Consider the following 16,821-nt stretch of genomic DNA (forward strand, 5'->3'; position numbering starts at 1 on the left):
TTTCCCCTAAGAAGCCGCAGCATATTTTGCCTCCTTCTAACATCAGGGGAAGCTGGCTAGAGGCTAATGTTGAGCTAACAATGCTAACGTTGAATTAAAAGTAAATGGTTGGCTGTAAAAATATCTCAAGCTACTTTTTCAATCATCAACAACTCGATAATACTGTGAAGTGACAGATGAGTCAAGCTTCATCAGGAGACGTGAAGTCTTATAAATGGATTTATTTTCATTTTCATCCTTTTAAAATGTAGCTATTTTTGATCAAATAAGTTTACTTTCACTGTTGGGGGTTAAAGAGTTGAGCTTTTAGTTTTAGATGCATTCTTAAAGACTGAAAATTATTTTTCTATATCATTTTATGATTTTATGATTGGGATAAAAAGGGTGCGTTTTCAGGAGGAACATTTACTTTTACATATACGGGTCATTCAAAACAAGGCATCAAATGTTTAGAGTAGAAAATCCTGTTATTGTTCCTCAGTGGGGAAATTTTGGTGCCATAGTGGCAATTCGTTCACACAAAATAGGGGAGTAAAAAAAATGAATGTTTGAAAAATTAAAGAGTAAAATACCAGAAAACATAACAGAAATAATACACACACACATATATACATATATATACATATTTTAATATATATGTATATATATATATAATAAAAATACTCTTAATATTCTAAATTTAAAAAAGAGTTTATGTTTATTCATTTAGCAGACGCTTTTATCCAAAGCGACTGCAATTTATAACCTATGGGGCATGTTGTGATCTGTGGGGGAAACCAGAGTTCCCGGAGGAAACCCACGCATGCATGGGGAGAACACACAACTCCATGCAGAAAGGCCGCAGCCGAGCCGAGTTTCAAACCTGCAACCTTCGTGCTGCGAGACAACAGTGCTAACTACTGTGTCACCATGCAGCCCATAACTTGTCTTTCGCCACATAAAATGTGGATTCAAAGTCAAATTTATCTACAAACCAAAGAAAAAAGCATGACCACGTGTTTTTTTTTCTTCAGGCTGGATAATGTAACTTCTCGATCTTTCACAGGGACATGACCGATTCTCTAGCAGTGACTTCCTGAACCGGTGAGTTTGTCCCCCACAAATGAGCGGGGTCACATGATAATCATAAGAACAGGGTGGGCCTAGTTTTCCAAAAAGGAGTCAGCTGGCTGTGGAATCTTTTGAAAGTGAGCCAAAGGTTTTTATGATCCTGGAAAATCTATTAAACGCACGTGACAGTTTTTAAATCACTTGCAGATTATTTGTTGCCTATTTTAAAGAAGAACACAAAGATTTTGCTTTTCTATTTAGTTCTGATTCAACCTGGAGCTCATTTGTCTCTAGCTCATCTACACTAATGCTCTCAAACCTTTACTTTCCAGAGAATCCTCTGATTTATGATAAGTGACCCGCATTAGTATAGCGCCACTCAGAGTAAGGACTCCAAAGCGCTTTACACTACAGTGTATCATTCGTCCATTCACACACACATTCTCACACACTGATGGTGATGAGCTACGATGTAGCCACAGCTGCCCTGGGGCTCACTGACAGAGGCGAGGCTGCCGAGAACAGAGCCGGGATCGAACCTGCAACCTTCAGATAACTGGACAACCCGCCTAACCTGTTGAGCTACTGCTGCCCCTTATCACCAACATGACAAATCCTGATCATTCTGAGTTTTAAAGAATATAACACGTATCTTTTTGTAAAATGACTCAGCATTTTCCGTCTCATCCATGGACCTTTTCTGGTCCGGATGCAGAGTCTGAGGAAGTGTTCCTCCCCACATTACCACACTTATGAATGACAAATCCCACCATCCACCCGTCCATCCTTGGCCGCTTCTATTCTCAGAGCTGCTCCCAATGGCATGGCATCTGCTTCTGCTTCATGCTCAATCAAAACGAATCACTCACATTTGGGATGTGCTACGGAGACTCCGGTAGTTGACTCAACCGTGGCGTTTAAGTGACGGTGGAATGAATCAGCTGTCACATGCATTTGAGCAGGTCAAGTTAGGGAAAGGAGCACCTAAAGTTTCTGCAAGACAAGATGGAAAAAGAAAAATAATGATCTTATTTAGCAATTTGAGGAGCATGCAGACAGGTGGGGAGGAAAAACTGATGGAGGTGTGTGTGTCGGTGTGTTTCAGACCATGAACTGAGTCCATCTTTTGTTCCCACAGATACAATCAACCACATTTCAGATCTTGGTCTTTCTCTCAAGCAGTAAGTATTTGATTATTCACCCCTCTGATTGAAAATTATTGACAAATTAACCAAAGGTGCAACAAATGACTTGAAAAGTTGTGTTATTATCTTTTTGAAGTTTTATTTGTTGTAGCTTTTTTCTCATATTTTGCTTCCGACTCCCAAAATTACAAGCCCCCCCCCCCCCCCCCCCCCCCACACACACACACACACACACACACATGTGGGTGAAGTATCAAAACAAATGAAGAGCTAAATAAAAATGCTACTGGCTTTATTAGGCTTATGCGTCAATTAAAAGAACATATTCAGTTTGGAGTTTCTTGTTTCCAGTTTTATTTCATTTCAGGAATTCCTTTTTAGGACCATAAACGTAGTGTTTCTAGACCCATAGTGGGGCCGCAACCCCAACTTTGACACAAAATATCCCAGATAATTCATTAAAGTTGAATTTTTTCAAAAGCTTCTCTTGTGCTTCACGGTTAGCACTAATAAGCAGGTGTCAACTTGATTGCACAGAAGCTAAATTCAGCAGATCACGCATGTCATCTGCTGCAAGCTAAATGTCTGTCAGGTGGAAAATTAATCATGCATCCTTTAGTTTTGGCAGATGTAGAAAGGAAATGAGCAGGAAGGCTGTTTGTGTGTGTGTGAAAACTGTCCACTAGCTCCATATTTGTCCCTCTGTGGCACCAGTGCACCTCCTCAGGGGTTAGACGGGTTTTTACAGATCTATGGTCCAATTGTTTTGGTCAGTTCTGTCAACAATAAATCATAAATTAAACTATGTTATTTGGACAGTATCATTCAGGGCCATCAAGTGCAGGTCAAACTTCCTCTAAGCTTGAGTCAGATATGATTCCTGCCTCTTTTTAAATAAAAGCTACTCTGTTTGCACCCCCCTCCTTCATCTACCCAGTCTCTGGGTGGTTGGGTGTTAGCTAAGTGCCATGATAGTTCTCAGCATGCATCATTGGTGGGAGATGGATCTCTGCAGTGGTGTGACAAATCTGCACTCCTGTGAGTCCTGGAGACAAAATCACCAAAATCAGCCCAAATTAGACTTTATGCAACACGTCACCCCAAATGTAAATGCCCATGGCCTCGTTTTGTTCGGGTGACACAAGGAAGTTACTTGATATGGATGGGAAAAACCTGGTGGCAGAGAGGGGAGGGGGCTCTCTCAGTCACTGTGGACCACTTGTTACAATAACAAGTGGAAAAAGGGAGGAGGCCCTCTGGTTTAGAAGAATTTAAATGGAGTTCATCTTCATGCAGGAATTAGGAATGAAGCTGGAGAAGTGATGTTGTGGCTGCAGACAGAGAGGAGTGTTGAGAGGCAGCAAGCTTGTTCCCACAGAAAACAGATGTAAAATGAAAATGTATATTTTTCCTTTTTCATTGGTTACATTTTGTCATCTTTAGTTAAATTTTAAACAAAAATCCAAATCAGTTATTATGACCTCATGAACCTTTTCAAACAATTTAATATGAATAACTTAATGTTAAAAACCTTTTTTGTAAATAAGTACATAAAAGAAATAAAAATATTTTTGGTTGGTTTTTATGAGATTGTGTGTTTTAATACAAGTTTGGGTTTTGATTTGTTTTAAATGCATAAAAATAAAGTTTCTGACTTGAAACCCAAACTCATTTTACCTGTTTAAATTAATAGAAAAATTAAATATTTAAAAAAAATGGATAAACACGTTTTATCTGTAGTCCAACAAAATAAAAAAATATAGACCAAACAAATATTTTACAAGAGCAGGTTTCTTTTTTTTAAGTGATTTTTTTAATTTACCATTATGAGTGGCAATTTCTAAAGATTGTGCATCTGTGCACAAGTAAATGTGTCCAAATCCCATGCAATATTCTTTTGTTGTTTTCTTGCATGGTGGATTAGATGACTGCACATGAGAAAACGCACCTTCAATCTGGAGAGAAAAACTATTTTCATGCATTCATTGATTTTATTTTAGCTTAAGCTTGACTAAAACACGTTTGCATTAAAACAGCATTATTCTAGCATCAAAAGGCATCTTTCCAGGGTCAAAATTGAAGTTGAGGAACACGAAAATCTAGTTGTAGGATCTCAGATGCTATTTTGTTGTGACTTGCTGACACCTGGTGGTAACATGCTGGAACTGCAAGATGAAGTCTGGGGGACAAACATCAACCTGACTCAAAATTCGTGGAAATCTTTGCTGAAAAATACCCTTCAAGTCGTAGCTGCGTTAAGCATTAAAAAGGAGACAACATCGCAGGGTGGTACCCTTTAAATGGTGAAGATTACACCCAAAGAGGCTTTGAATTCACCTGAAACCAGCCGAGCTTTTCTTTTTTTGTGTCCTGAAAATGTTCGCCAAAGTTTGGTCAAACTTTGAGCAGAGGCTTCGGAGCAAACTGCGTTCACTGGCACTGTGGTGGCAGGTAGACTACCCAAGTTTGTTTATTGAAATTATGTTAAAACTGGTGATCTTTACACGCTTTTGTTTGCGATTAGAAACATGAGCTAAAGTTTAGCGGAAACATTTGGTATAAAGTTGTTAGAAAAACGTCTTTAGCTTCAAAATCTGAACACAATATACGGATTTGATCATTTTAAAATCTTTTAATATACTTTTGTTCCTGAGGTTTTTATTTTCGTTAATATTGTCATATTGTGGCTACTTTTAGTTTTACCTCAGATAGATTAAATTAATCAAAATCATTTTTACTCCAGAAATAAAGTTAATGTGGGAAATCAGTGACTACCAGCCTAAATTGACTTTAGGCTATGCTGAGTTCATGGATTGGAAATAATATCAGCCCAATGAACCTTTTCTATGCTTTACTTTTAATGAGAATCAATAAACACTTAAATTTGGTTCACTTATCAACAATAGATAAAAAAAATTGCCACAAATCTAACTTCCTTCCTTAGTTAATCTTAATCTGCAGATAAGAGATAAGTCATGCAACAAAATGGATTGTTTATTTTTAAGGAGATTTAATTAATTTTCAAACCTAATGACCATTCAGTAAAACAATTACATCTTCTGATAATCTTTTGGAAATCTTATGTCTATTGTTGGTTTGCATTGAACTTTTATTGTCTGTAAAAAAGAGAGAAAGCATGGGGAATCTGAATCAGGAAGTTGGTTATCAAACATGAATGCACAAATTCTGTCAGGCATGTACTGTGGTTAATGTGGCCATCACAGTTGAGTTATCACATGCAAGCACCCGGAAAGCAACAATCACGCTCTCATATAGGACAAAAGTTGAGATGAGAACCTGTTGCAATGGCTGTCTGTCGCTCTTAGACAGGTTGGTAATGAAAATAGCCTTTTACACTATAAAAATTCTGGTATGCAGGACATATGTACTCTTAGTTTCTTCAGCAGAACTCAGAACCAACCAGCTATTAATTATAGTGCTAAATTTGGTTTATTGCAGCACGCACAGTGGCTACAAAAACAGACCACCAGGAAGTATTTAGGTCTTTTTGAGAAGTGCAACAGGTGACTGAGATTTTTAATTCCTGTGAAATGACAAGAAGCTTCCGAGAAGGCTGAACATTCTGGGGTTATGTGTGAGTGATGCTCTTTCTCTTTAGCTTTCAAAACAAGGAACTCAAGAACGCAGAGGAAGTTAGTCAATAAAGCCAGCTTTGGGTTTCTCAATGCCGCTGTGTGCTTTTAGGACGTTAACAGCAAACTGGAATGTAAACATTAAAAAGACGTCTTTCTGATTTTCATCAAATATTCATCCAGTTATTTGATTTATTAATCGGAGCGGGAGTGAAATAGTTGACAGAGAAACTTTATGACACAAGATTTGTGAGTCAGAGGTGTTAGTGAGCAAAAACTTTAGTTTCTTTTTTCCAACTTCCTGTTCAGAGATGGTGAAATTCACCCATTTTCTTAGTCATTTTGTAGCTTTTTGGTGTCTGTCTCCACTCTAATGCAGGTACGGACTGGAAGGCATCGACTGGTATTTTATTTTTTATTTATTTAGCTGTGCCTCTTCCTCTCTCCAGAATAAAAGAAAATCATCTTTGTCTTGATGTCTGTGACTAAGAGATGTTGTCAACCTTCCCTTCTGGTTCCTTTCTACAGGCTGCCTTCCCTCTTTCTGTGACGCCTTCAATGGCTGCCGAAGATTACAACCCTGTAAGTGTTTCTGTGTTTTATGACATTTAATCTAGAAATACTTCTGCTTTTTTTCTAATTTATGCCGACTAGGTTTAACGTTTTTCTGAACTGTGCCTACCAGTAAATGTTACCGTGTGGATGGTAGTCATCCTCTGTTTTCTTTTTTTAACTTAAACATATTTTGAGTTCACGTGCACAGGGAGGAGTTGAGACACAAATACAGAGAGAAACGAATGTTAGAAAATAAAGAAGAGCAGAAAAAGATCATGCATGTGAGAAACAGGATGTTCCAGACGACCTTTTCTATGTAGCGTTCGAGTTTGACATTTTTCTTTCATCCTCCTCCTCCGAAGGTCTCGCTGCGACACAAATCAAAGAAGAGCCGAGGAGGTGAGCTGTTCTTCTTTATTGCTGATGGCGCTCTGGACCACCAGTAGGCGTACGTGAACTGGCATGTTGATTGTTCTGCCAAGAAGGGATTTTAGAAAACCCTCAGTGACTTTCACTTCTCTTCTTTATTCATTCTGGCTCTTCTCTTCTGAGAGTCTAAACTTCAGCTTTTCTGTGTTGCGGCTGCCTTTTTCACACACAGACCAGGTAGTGATCATGGAGACTGTTTCTAGACTTTGTGTGGGCTGTTTCAGGTGTTATTTTTAGATCTAACCTTGTTATTAAACTAGATCTGTGGCCTACGTGACCCCAAATGGAAGTGTTGAGGTTGTTTTCAGATTTCTTTTTTGGCCGTTGCCACGTTCGGTCCTGCGTTCGCTCACGGTGGCGGCTTTGATTCTCCACAAACTGACTGGACCGGTTCTTTTTGGATTTAATTTGTGCACTTTTTAAATTTGTTTTATTCTTTACTGCGTAGGCAATGGTACAATGAGCAGGAGACGCATCTCAGTCAAAGAGCTGGGTAACCCAGACCACCAGGGCTGGCTCTACAGGAAGAAAGAGAGCAAAGTTTTCCTGGGTAACAAATGGAAGAAGTACTGGTTTGTTCTGAAAAAAACGGCCCTGTACTGGTACACAAGTCAAATGGTGAGTAACCCTTTTTGGTGTTGATTGTAAATGTATTCTTGTGTTTTCTTACCAAAATTGGTGCTGAAATACACACATAATATTTAACAAAAAGGTTATTGTCCCTCTAAACAGGCAGGTAATCTCTAAATTATGATTAGAGCGTCGTTTTTCTCCGGGTTTGACTAAATGTCAGCTTTATTTGTTCAACTTTTTCTGCTTCTGTCTTTAAAACTAGTTCTCTAAATGTAAACCAGCAGCAAGATCAGGGACACGATGGAAACCAGTTCTAATCAACCAGACATTAATGTTACAGTAATTATCATTAATGACATTTTCAGATGTGGATTTAGATTTTTTTACATAGCCATGTTCATCTCTCTCTTTTATCTATAGAGGGGTAAAGAACACCTAAAAAACACGTTTCAGATTGATTAAACACGTCATTTTGGAGCAACTGTGTGATATCTTGACCACAAATTCATCATTATATATGTCTAGATCTTTTAGCTTGCCTGCATTTCCTTTTCAAAACCACAAAATCATTTTGTTTTTCTAAAAAAACGAAATATTTTGTTTCATCGGGTTCTTTCTGTGCATTTAGTTTGTACCCCGCAGTGCAGGTTTCACTACCTCGTAACAGCAGCCCACTGAATCTTAACTCGGTCTCTCGAGAACTCATTAAACACCCCTCCACCTCTGATGTTCAGCAGCGTGAGCTGCATATGAGTCACTCTAGTGTTTCTTCCACTTCTGCTGTTGGCTACAGGAACCGTCACTGTGCTTCCTGCATGTGTCGGCATCACCAGAAGGCCATCACGCAGACAGCCGACATGTCTGATTTACTGGCACAGGAGTATCCAGGAAGTGGTTTTAAATTGTCCCCTTAGTGTCTCTGCGCTCACAGCCGTCCAATCTGTGTGTTTCAGGCAGAGAAAGCCGAGGGCTACATCGACCTCACCAACTTTGTGGTGGACGTAGCCATCGAGTGCAAAAAGAAACAGTAAGCTGACCATTTCCTCAGAGGGATAAAAAATGTGACACTGTTTGTGTTTAATGTGAACTTAACTTTTTTATCTTTTTTTTGGTTCCAATTTTTGCAGCAGTTTTTCTAAGATTTACTTCTGCAACCATTTCCTGAATTTTAACTGACTAGTTTATGTCCTGATTAGTGTTCCAGTAGTTAAAGGGGTCCTAGAACAACTTTTGTTACAATAGGAAACTGTTCTTTGGGCCTCTATATAGCAAATTAATCTTTGTTGGGGCGCAAAATGACCCAGGAGCCCTGATAAATCATCAAACTGTGAGGTGTCCAGGCTAAAGGCCAACGTTGACAGTTCTTTTGCTGCTGTGGCCCCCAGACTCTGGAACTCTCTCCCCCTGAGCCTGAGATCAGTGGACTCAGTGGTCTCCTTTAAAAAGCAGCTGAAAACTCACCTGCTCAGGCTTTTGCGTGACCTTCATCACCTCCCTCTCCTTATTCTGCTATATTTTACCAATTCCATCTTTCCTGGGATCCACTGACTTCCCTCTTTCTTATACATTCTCTCTCACCCTATCCTTACATTTTTAATCAAAATTTTTTCTCATTTTTTTTTATCTATTTTTTTTAATTCTTGTGAAGCATCTCATGATTTTTATCTTGAGTGGCACTAAATAAAAGCTCGTTTTCTTTCTTTCAAACACAACCCCATCACAAAGCCCAACAATGGAAGGACTGGTATGCCCCGCCCACTCGACCAGCACACGAATTTTAATCCCCCCCCCCCTTTAAAGTTTTTGACACACAGATGAACTATTTTTCGTTTTTCTCTTTATGTTAAAGTCTGATCAGTAAAATAATGTTTTTTCTTCTTGCAGTGCGTTTAAAGCCTGCCATCCTCACGTCATGATGTTTTATTTTGCTGCTGAGAGTCACGACGGCTTGAACATGTAAGCTGTGTAACGGTGTTTGAAAGGATATTTTAGAATTGGCTTTAAAACTTTGCGTCAGAAATGTGATGAGAAAGAAATGTTTCTCTTTGTTTTTTAGGTGGTTGAATAAACTCGGACTAGCAGCTATTCAGTATGAGAAAACAGAACAGAATGCAGCAGTGGGTACGTGTGATCCTTTTTTGAGAGTTGTTTTTAAAATTAAGGTAAAATAATATTAAAATGTTACCATTTTCATCCAACTAACCGTCATTTCTTGTCATTTTGTCATTTGTTTTGCTTTTTTTGGTCTCTTTCTTTCACAAACGTGGGTGTTCAGAGTGTTACAGTGAAGCCAGCGACCACGAAGAGGCTGAGAGCACAGAGATCCCCCCTCCTCCGTACTCTGAACAGACCCTACGAGGCTCAGTAGAAGCACCTGATCCACCTGGTAGCACACATCAGGTCAGCTGAAACGCACATTTAAAGATCAAGTAACCCCCAAATCAACCTTTTTTTTTTTAATAAACTATATAAATGCATGTCTAATCGTGCTGCAGACACGTGTAGTCAATAGTTTTGCACTTTGGTGCATTTTAGTTAAATTTTTAATTTTCTGCCTAAAACTGTCAGTGTTGTGCCGTTGACAGGTAAAAACTCTGCACTGCATTTGAATTTAAACCTGCCATCGCTATTGGCTAAGAGGTAACCTAGAACGTTAGCTGGTACCATATGATGTCACAATGTCGTTGTGAGTCTGTGTGTGTGTATTTGTTAGCGGCTCCGCCCTCTCCTTCTGCTAGGCAACAGCATTTGTTGCATTTTCCAAACAGGAAGTGGGAGTTGAGTAAGAATCTGGTAGGGGGTGACTTGCTCTTTAAGTTGGATTTTAGTTATTTTTTATTAAATGTGTATTTATTTTAATTGTAAGTTGCTCATCTTCCAGGGAACGCTCCCTCCATCATACTCCGCCGCCGTAGCCGATTCGCTCTCCTCCCCTGTCAGCACGATGACCTCACAGAGCTCCGCCTCTTCGCTAACCAAGCAGCGGCAGTCCTGGTTGGACTTGGTTTCTCAGGCTCCTCCCTCGGCGCCGGCTGGGGAAACAGAGGTGGTGTGTTCGGCACAGATTCACTCACAAGAACCCACACAAGAGGAGGCGATGCAAGAGGTGGCGTTGGCGTTGGAGAGCGTGGCTCCTCAGGACTCCTCGGACTCAACCAGGTCCAGCGAGGAAACCCCTGCCGCAGAGGGGGAGGAGGACACAAATGTTTCACAGCCTCCAGACAAAGGTACTTTAATTATTTACCGTTATTTCAAACAAATTGTTTTACAGTCTTGCTGGGTGGTATTTTACACACTTTTGTACTTTGAAAAGGTGTAACTTTACCTTTTCATACAGGTAACCATGGGAACACCTCAGATGAGATGGAGAAGCTGTATATTCATCTAAAGGAGGCCAGCCTCTCACCAATAGGACATCGTAAACCCTCCACTAAAAGGGAATTCAGAGCCTCATTTGTCAAACGCTGTAAAAACCAAACTGTCAACGATAAGCTACATCACATTAGGGCTCTAAATAGCACCTTAAAGGTATACATCCTCAGTTTATAAAAAAAAATACATCTTACTTTTTATCTGTTGTGTATTTAATATCCTCCTTTTTTCGGTTTCAGTCAAAAGAAGCGGACCTGCATGCCATAGACCAGGTGCTGTCGGACCCAGAGCTCAAATCGGACAAGTTCAGGCAGTGGAAGGAGGCCAACGGGCTCCTGTTTCATGAGATTAGTGTCAGAGACAACCACAAGGTGGCGCCAGAGGATGTAAACGCTGCAGCGCCAGACATTGCTGTGACAGAAACCAGTTTTTAAACTGGCTTTGGACTTCTTAATTACATACTATGTGTATACACACGTGCACACAGACACACACACACTGCTGTGAATATTTTTATATGGTTGATGCTTTGGTTACATGTTAAATGGATTATTAAAGCCTTTTATACTTAAATTGGACTACAAAATGTTAGTTTAACACAGAGATGGAAGCAGATTAGTATTATTTTACTGTTCAGTTTGTAGGATTAGCTAGTTTTACAGCTGACTGTTTTTCTGTTGTAATTCAGCAAACATATGCATACATTTCTTTTTATTTGTACATGAAATAATGGAACATGTTGTAATAATACGTCTGTTTTCTGATTGGAAAGACTGGTTTTAAATGTGTAATTTATCTAGTTGCAAACTTTCTTTGTTGTTTTTATTATTTTGTCTGCCAGTTATTGGTGCCATGCACCGTGAATGTCTGTTACACAGCAGCCCCACAGCAACGACTTTTTTGTCTTTTATTTTTAGTAATGCATTCAAGACTGAACATAAAAACAAAATAAAATACAAACCTGACTTATAGGATTCAAATTATTCTTATGTCAATAAAAACTGAGGAAAAGTTTTATTTTAAAATCAGTTTTGCAAAAATAATTCATGTAACTTGTGGGAGGACGTCTACAATTTTCATTTATTGTAAAATGTTTTTAGATTTAGAACTATTAACATAAACATCTAAACTTCACAGGAGAAAGGGCTTGATGGTCATTTAAATTTGACCTCATGTTGCCAAAAATTCAGTAAGAGATTAGTTGTTAATTTTAACACGATTGCAGCTACAAGTTTACGATTCTCAGGGCAAACCAGGACCTCCTGGTCATTGTAAAACCTGCAAAACAGGATTTGGCTGCCCCCACAAACACTGATAAACACATTCCCTGTATTCATTTTATGTCACTTAATCATGTTAAATATATAAATAATTGTTTACAAATGTTGTGTATTTGTGTCAAATTTTAATATGAATCCTGGTGTATCTTTTGTGTATATAACAAAATAAATGTATTGTCTCCATTTTAATTGGCTGTTTTCAACTTTTCAGATATCCAATAGGGCAGTTTTCCTAACCACGGATACATTTATTTTAAGATAATTAGTTCCAGGATCAAATTGGTCACTTTCCTATTTAGATACCCACTCATTTGTTTTTAGAAATAAACTGACATCTGAAAGATACATTTTCCATTTATCTCGGCACACAATCGTAATTCCCCAAAGCTTCCGCTAGGAGCCGCACTTCACTGCGAATTCCCTATTGAGGTTAAGCGCCATATTGGTTGTCTCCTCCATCTCACCAATCGTCGAGCATGCACGTCTTATACCGGTTAAAGAGAAGATATCTGTAAATATTTACAGCACATTGAGAGCCGCAACACAACGCCATGGAGGCCGTCAAAGCCTTCAACAACGAGGTTAGTTTGAAACTAGCTAAAAGTGTCCAAAAGTCTGGGGATGTGGTTTGCCAAATGGTATTTGCTGGTAGCTGGTTGGCTAACGTTAGCAATAGCATCAAGTAGCAAAGAGTAAAAAGGAGGCCAGTACTTCACAGGCCGCTCATAACGCTTATTAACAGTGTAATTTATTTGTAATACATAGTGAGACGTGCAAAATAGATGTAGAAAACACGCATTCACACACACACACATACACTTCTCGGACTAAATATTCTACATGTTTATTTTAGACGAACGTTAGTTAGCTTAACGCTAACCGAAACGGCCCTCCACTTGTTAACTTGTGAGATGTGCGAACCGATATAAAAATAAAACAACTTTATTACATTTGCTGTTTCGTGTTGCTGTTTGTTTTGGGGGGTAGTCGATTGCACTAGAATATTATTTGTGCCAGCGGGCGGATGTTTACGGTTAGCCATCTGATGGCTCTAGTAACAAGTAGCGCTCTATTGACAAAAGTCCTCCGGTGTAGCACAGTCGGTGTAAACGCAGACCTAAACTGCCCACTCACGGAAACCTGCTTTATAGATTTTTGATTTCACACACAACGGGAATGAAAAATGGTATGTTGACTTATTTTTACTAACAATTACCCCCAAAATTAAGCCTGAGTCTAAAGAGGGCCACGCTATTTGACCTCTGACCATTAATAAAGCCAAACAAGAGGCGCTAAATAACTCAGGAGGCTTTGGAAATTTTACTTTAGAGACGTACCTGACGAAAATGTAAGAACTGATGGCAGAAAGGTAGAACTGATGTTCTGTTGTTTCATCTTTCAGCTGTGCTCGTTGACTGAGTACAAGCCGCCCATCTCCAAGGCCAAGATGACTCAAATCACCAAGTCTGGGATCAAGGCTATAAAAGTAAGTATGTTAAAAGGACGAGGCAGGAAAATTGATTATTAATAATAAAGTAATTCAAATAAAATGTTGTCTACTTCTTTAGGCAAACATATACCTATAAACCCGTTATTCGCACTATGAATGTTTTTTCATTTAGATTAAATCCACGGTCATTCAAATGAATTATTGTATAATATAATATTGGAACACAAAGTTGTAAAAAAAATCTATTTTATGGGCATAATTTTTTATTGCGACTGGCAGAAAGTTGTTGCTCAAAATATTGTCAATTTTGCTGTTAAAATCCAGATAACTAGTCTAATAATCCACAAAACATAAAATATCAGCTTACTTGCAAAGTCTTTGTCTTTTTCGGTAATGATTTTTTTCTTGGTAACTTCTATATTTATTAATTTATTTAATAACTAACTACTTTATTATAGTTAAACACTCATTAAGTTTGCAAAATGTAGCAGTTTCTAGGCTCAGTTGGTTTACCTGCACATCCAATGAAAGCATACAAATCACTTATTGGTTGTATTAATTGAAATCCCAATGTTTTGCTCAGATATTTCATAGGTTAAAATATTTACGCTGCTCTTGTCACTGGTGTGAATACAAGTTCAACAATAAAATGTCACAAAGGCAACTTCAAAGGTTGGAAATAATGTGTTGGTGGTGAAATATAACCATAACCATGTGTAGAAACAGTTCATTATGGGGAATACTCACGATTACTGTTTAATTAAAATAATCATAAACCATCAGTTCTGTAACATTGATAGTGATGTGATGAACTGGTTGCAGCCATAAGATAATCAAAACAAATAATAGTTTGTTTTCTTGTTTGTGCAAACAAGAGTTTAGTTCTTTATTTTCCTTATTTCAAAGGTTGGAAAAGAGATTCAGTCCATCTGGCTTTCATTCATTAAGTTTAAGTGGAAAAAAATCTTTTCCGTACCAATAAAACTAGGCTTGTACAAATATGGTTTTATGGTTATGTTTCTATCAGTGAGTCATGATTAATGCTGAATATAAATGCAACCACTTGCTCAAACTACTATTTAATATTAACATGTAAAAAAACTATACCTGAATTACCTTTATGATTACCTTGGAGTTTGAGAAAAAAGGCCCCTAGTGCTAAGGATATATGGACTGATTGTGAGTTTGAGAATGTGTGGATTGAGCTTGGATTATGCTTGACGCATTCACCTTCCGCTTGGTGATGCGGCTCGCGGATGGAACGCGCTTCACAACTCGCAGCGTTTATGGTTCGTGCGGCTCGTCTCAGCGGTGAGCCAATATTCTCCCAAACTGTAGGGGGCAGCATGGAGCTCTACAGCATGCACCCAACACTATACCATAGTAGAAGTAGAAATTACTGTTTACAACATGGCATTCCAGCAATTTTAACAGCGTCCTCGTCTTTTCCGACAGTGCGAGCTATTTCTCTCCAAGAATTATTAACAACATGTTGATCACGGTGATCTCTGAGAGCTGAATCATACAAATGTCTGTATTTACGAACCTCTGCCATACTAGTTCTTGCCGGTCCGCCATGTTTTTCCACGTCTGACCGTCTGCGTGGTTAGAAAATTTCCTAGGTGCGCGTTGCAGAAATTTTGGGCCGTGCGGAGGTGCGTTGGAGGGGCGTGGTTGTTAAGATGACGCAACTTTTCCGCGCGGAGCCGTGCGGACGCGTCAAGCATAAACCAACCTTTAACCCTGATTTGTATGTTTGTGTGGAGAAGAACATGATTTTCTGATGGCATTCCTCGGTTCCTGCGATAATCTGAGTTTGACTCGTTATTCATTCATCTAGAGGAAACTAGAAACGGTAGTGGCCATGTAAAGGATTTACAGAATGACTATACCAAATGTTAGACTAAGTTTTGTGACATTTGCGCTTCAAAACAAAATCATACATAGGCAGTGATGTAGGATATTTTTCAGTTTACGGAAAATGTTCTCTCTTTTCGTTGAATTTACTTTGATTTTGGAAATGTGTCTTTTGCATTTAAGTTTAGGAACTTTTAGCTTTTGGTGTGTTTTTTTGTGTCTCTTGTGAATAACACCCGTTTCCCCTTCCCTCAGCAGCTCTCCCAGCTCCCCCAAAGCACTGAAAGTGAAGCAGGAGGATGGGGTGGAGAGAGTTACAAAGAGATAAGAGAGTCCCTAACCAGCTTAGGTAGGAGTATGGGTTGTTTCAGGAGGAGGATGATGATGATAGAGGAGTCAAATGACTTTCCATTCAGACCTGGCACTAACAAGTATCCTGGTTGATCTGGTTCTGAGTGCTCCTGGTGGTTCTCCTTCAGGAGACGGTGGTCCATCTGAAGGAGAACCGCCGGGTGTCGGTTCCGGGTCCAAACAGGAGCTTTATCTTATTCTGCTCCCACACACCAGTAGAAGCAGGTCTTTGCTGTTCTAGTTGACATGCGTTGGTTGATTTTGAGCTGCTGGTCATCTGAAACAGGAGTAAAACATTTTAATGAAAGACAGTAGTTGTGTTTTGGTGTAGGCATGCATCAGATCAGAACAAATAAGATTGGAGCCGGACCTTAAGGCATGTTAGGAGGTATTTTGAGAAGTTGATATGAAAAATTTATCAAATATTATTTTTAAGCTCTATTTGAATTTGTTTTTTATGTAGTGGTGGTGTCCAATCCGTGTCCAGCATGTTTTAGCTGTTTTCCTGCTCCAACACACCTGATTCAGTGGTCGAATTACATGTTTAGCAGGTCCTCAAGCTCTGCACAAGAATCTGTTTTTCATTCATTCAATTTTCCATTTAAAACCAAACATTTTTTATGTTTTCAGTTTTAGTCATGGATAAAAAATCTGAAATGTAAAAACAGGCTCCATGATATTTTATGGGTTGGGTTTATGCCAATGTAGACAGAATGTGGATCCCTTGTGCTGAATGTGCACCGGACAGGGCGCACAGATCCACTCAACTGCACCGATTCAAAAGCAAATAATCAAAAGTCACTTTTATTTGGCGTTTCACTTAAAGATAAAACAAATGACTCCCAGATTCAGAAGACGTGTTAGTCACCCACTGTCTAAATCTGGTGTGCTGAAGCACATAAACCTTTTAAACATGCAGGTGATGGCCCTGGAGGGTTAGGGTGCCCTGATCTGGAGCTTTTGTTCTGTAATTCCTACATGATCATCACTCAGAATTTTGTTTTTACTTTCAGATTTAGAGCCCCATTTTTTATTGTGATCTTTTAAAGTAATTTTTATTGTTTCTTCTGAAATGCCTTGTGATTTTTATCTTGAGAGGTGATGTATAAAAAAATAATATCTTTTTTATTGGATTTTTGTCCACTTATCCCACTAAGAGCTTTTCA

At 38.8% G+C, this 16,821-nt stretch overlaps 2 protein-coding genes across 5 annotated transcripts in view; both read left to right on the forward strand.

Moving 5' to 3' along the window:
- The first annotated feature begins 4,388 nt into the window (after nt 1–4,388).
- On the forward strand, nt 4,389–11,931 carry ipcef1 (interaction protein for cytohesin exchange factors 1). 4 transcript variants are annotated; one of them, XM_054741483.2, is made up of 11 exons: nt 4,389–4,646; nt 6,317–6,370; nt 6,706–6,742; nt 7,221–7,390; nt 8,299–8,372; nt 9,230–9,301; nt 9,402–9,466; nt 9,621–9,745; nt 10,227–10,572; nt 10,683–10,873; nt 10,957–11,931. In XM_054741483.2, the coding sequence occupies exons 1-11, from the start codon at nt 4,572–4,574 to the stop codon at nt 11,149–11,151; spliced, it is 1,404 nt and encodes a 467-aa protein (XP_054597458.1). In that variant the 5' UTR covers nt 4,389–4,571; the 3' UTR covers nt 11,152–11,931. The 4 variants fall into 4 exon arrangements, with proteins under 4 accessions (XP_054597458.1, XP_015825911.1, XP_015825912.1 ...); XM_015970425.3 differs by lacking the exon at nt 4,389–4,646 and adding an exon at nt 6,028–6,191; XM_015970426.3 differs by lacking the exon at nt 4,389–4,646 and adding an exon at nt 6,028–6,167.
- A 495-nt stretch (nt 11,932–12,426) lies between these two features.
- LOC107392548 (SR-related CTD-associated factor 8) overlaps nt 12,427–16,821 on the forward strand; it is a 32,333-nt gene continuing 27,938 nt past the window's right edge. Inside the window, exons 1-2 of the mRNA XM_015970419.3 lie at nt 12,427–12,578; nt 13,400–13,483. Coding sequence (XP_015825905.3) covers nt 12,549–12,578; nt 13,400–13,483 — 114 coding nt within the window. The 5' untranslated portion in view covers nt 12,427–12,548. The remainder of the gene's footprint in view (nt 12,579–13,399; nt 13,484–16,821) is intronic.

The sequence above is a fragment of the Nothobranchius furzeri genome, chromosome 18 (genome assembly GCF_043380555.1).
Source record: "Nothobranchius furzeri strain GRZ-AD chromosome 18, NfurGRZ-RIMD1, whole genome shotgun sequence".
Taxonomy (NCBI): Eukaryota; Metazoa; Chordata; class Actinopteri; order Cyprinodontiformes; family Nothobranchiidae; genus Nothobranchius; species Nothobranchius furzeri.

Excerpts from the sequence above, each read along its gene's own strand:
- ipcef1 (XM_054741483.2), top strand. The coding sequence starts at position 4,572 with ATGTTCGCCAAAGTTTGGTCAAACTTTGAGCAGAGGCTTCGGAGCAAA. Across the intron at positions 7,391-8,298 it reads ACTGGTACACAAGTCAAATG|GCAGAGAAAGCCGAGGGCTA; the intron begins GTGAGTAACCCT and ends TGTGTGTTTCAG. Across the intron at positions 10,874-10,956 it reads CTCTAAATAGCACCTTAAAG|TCAAAAGAAGCGGACCTGCA; the intron begins GTATACATCCTC and ends TTTCGGTTTCAG.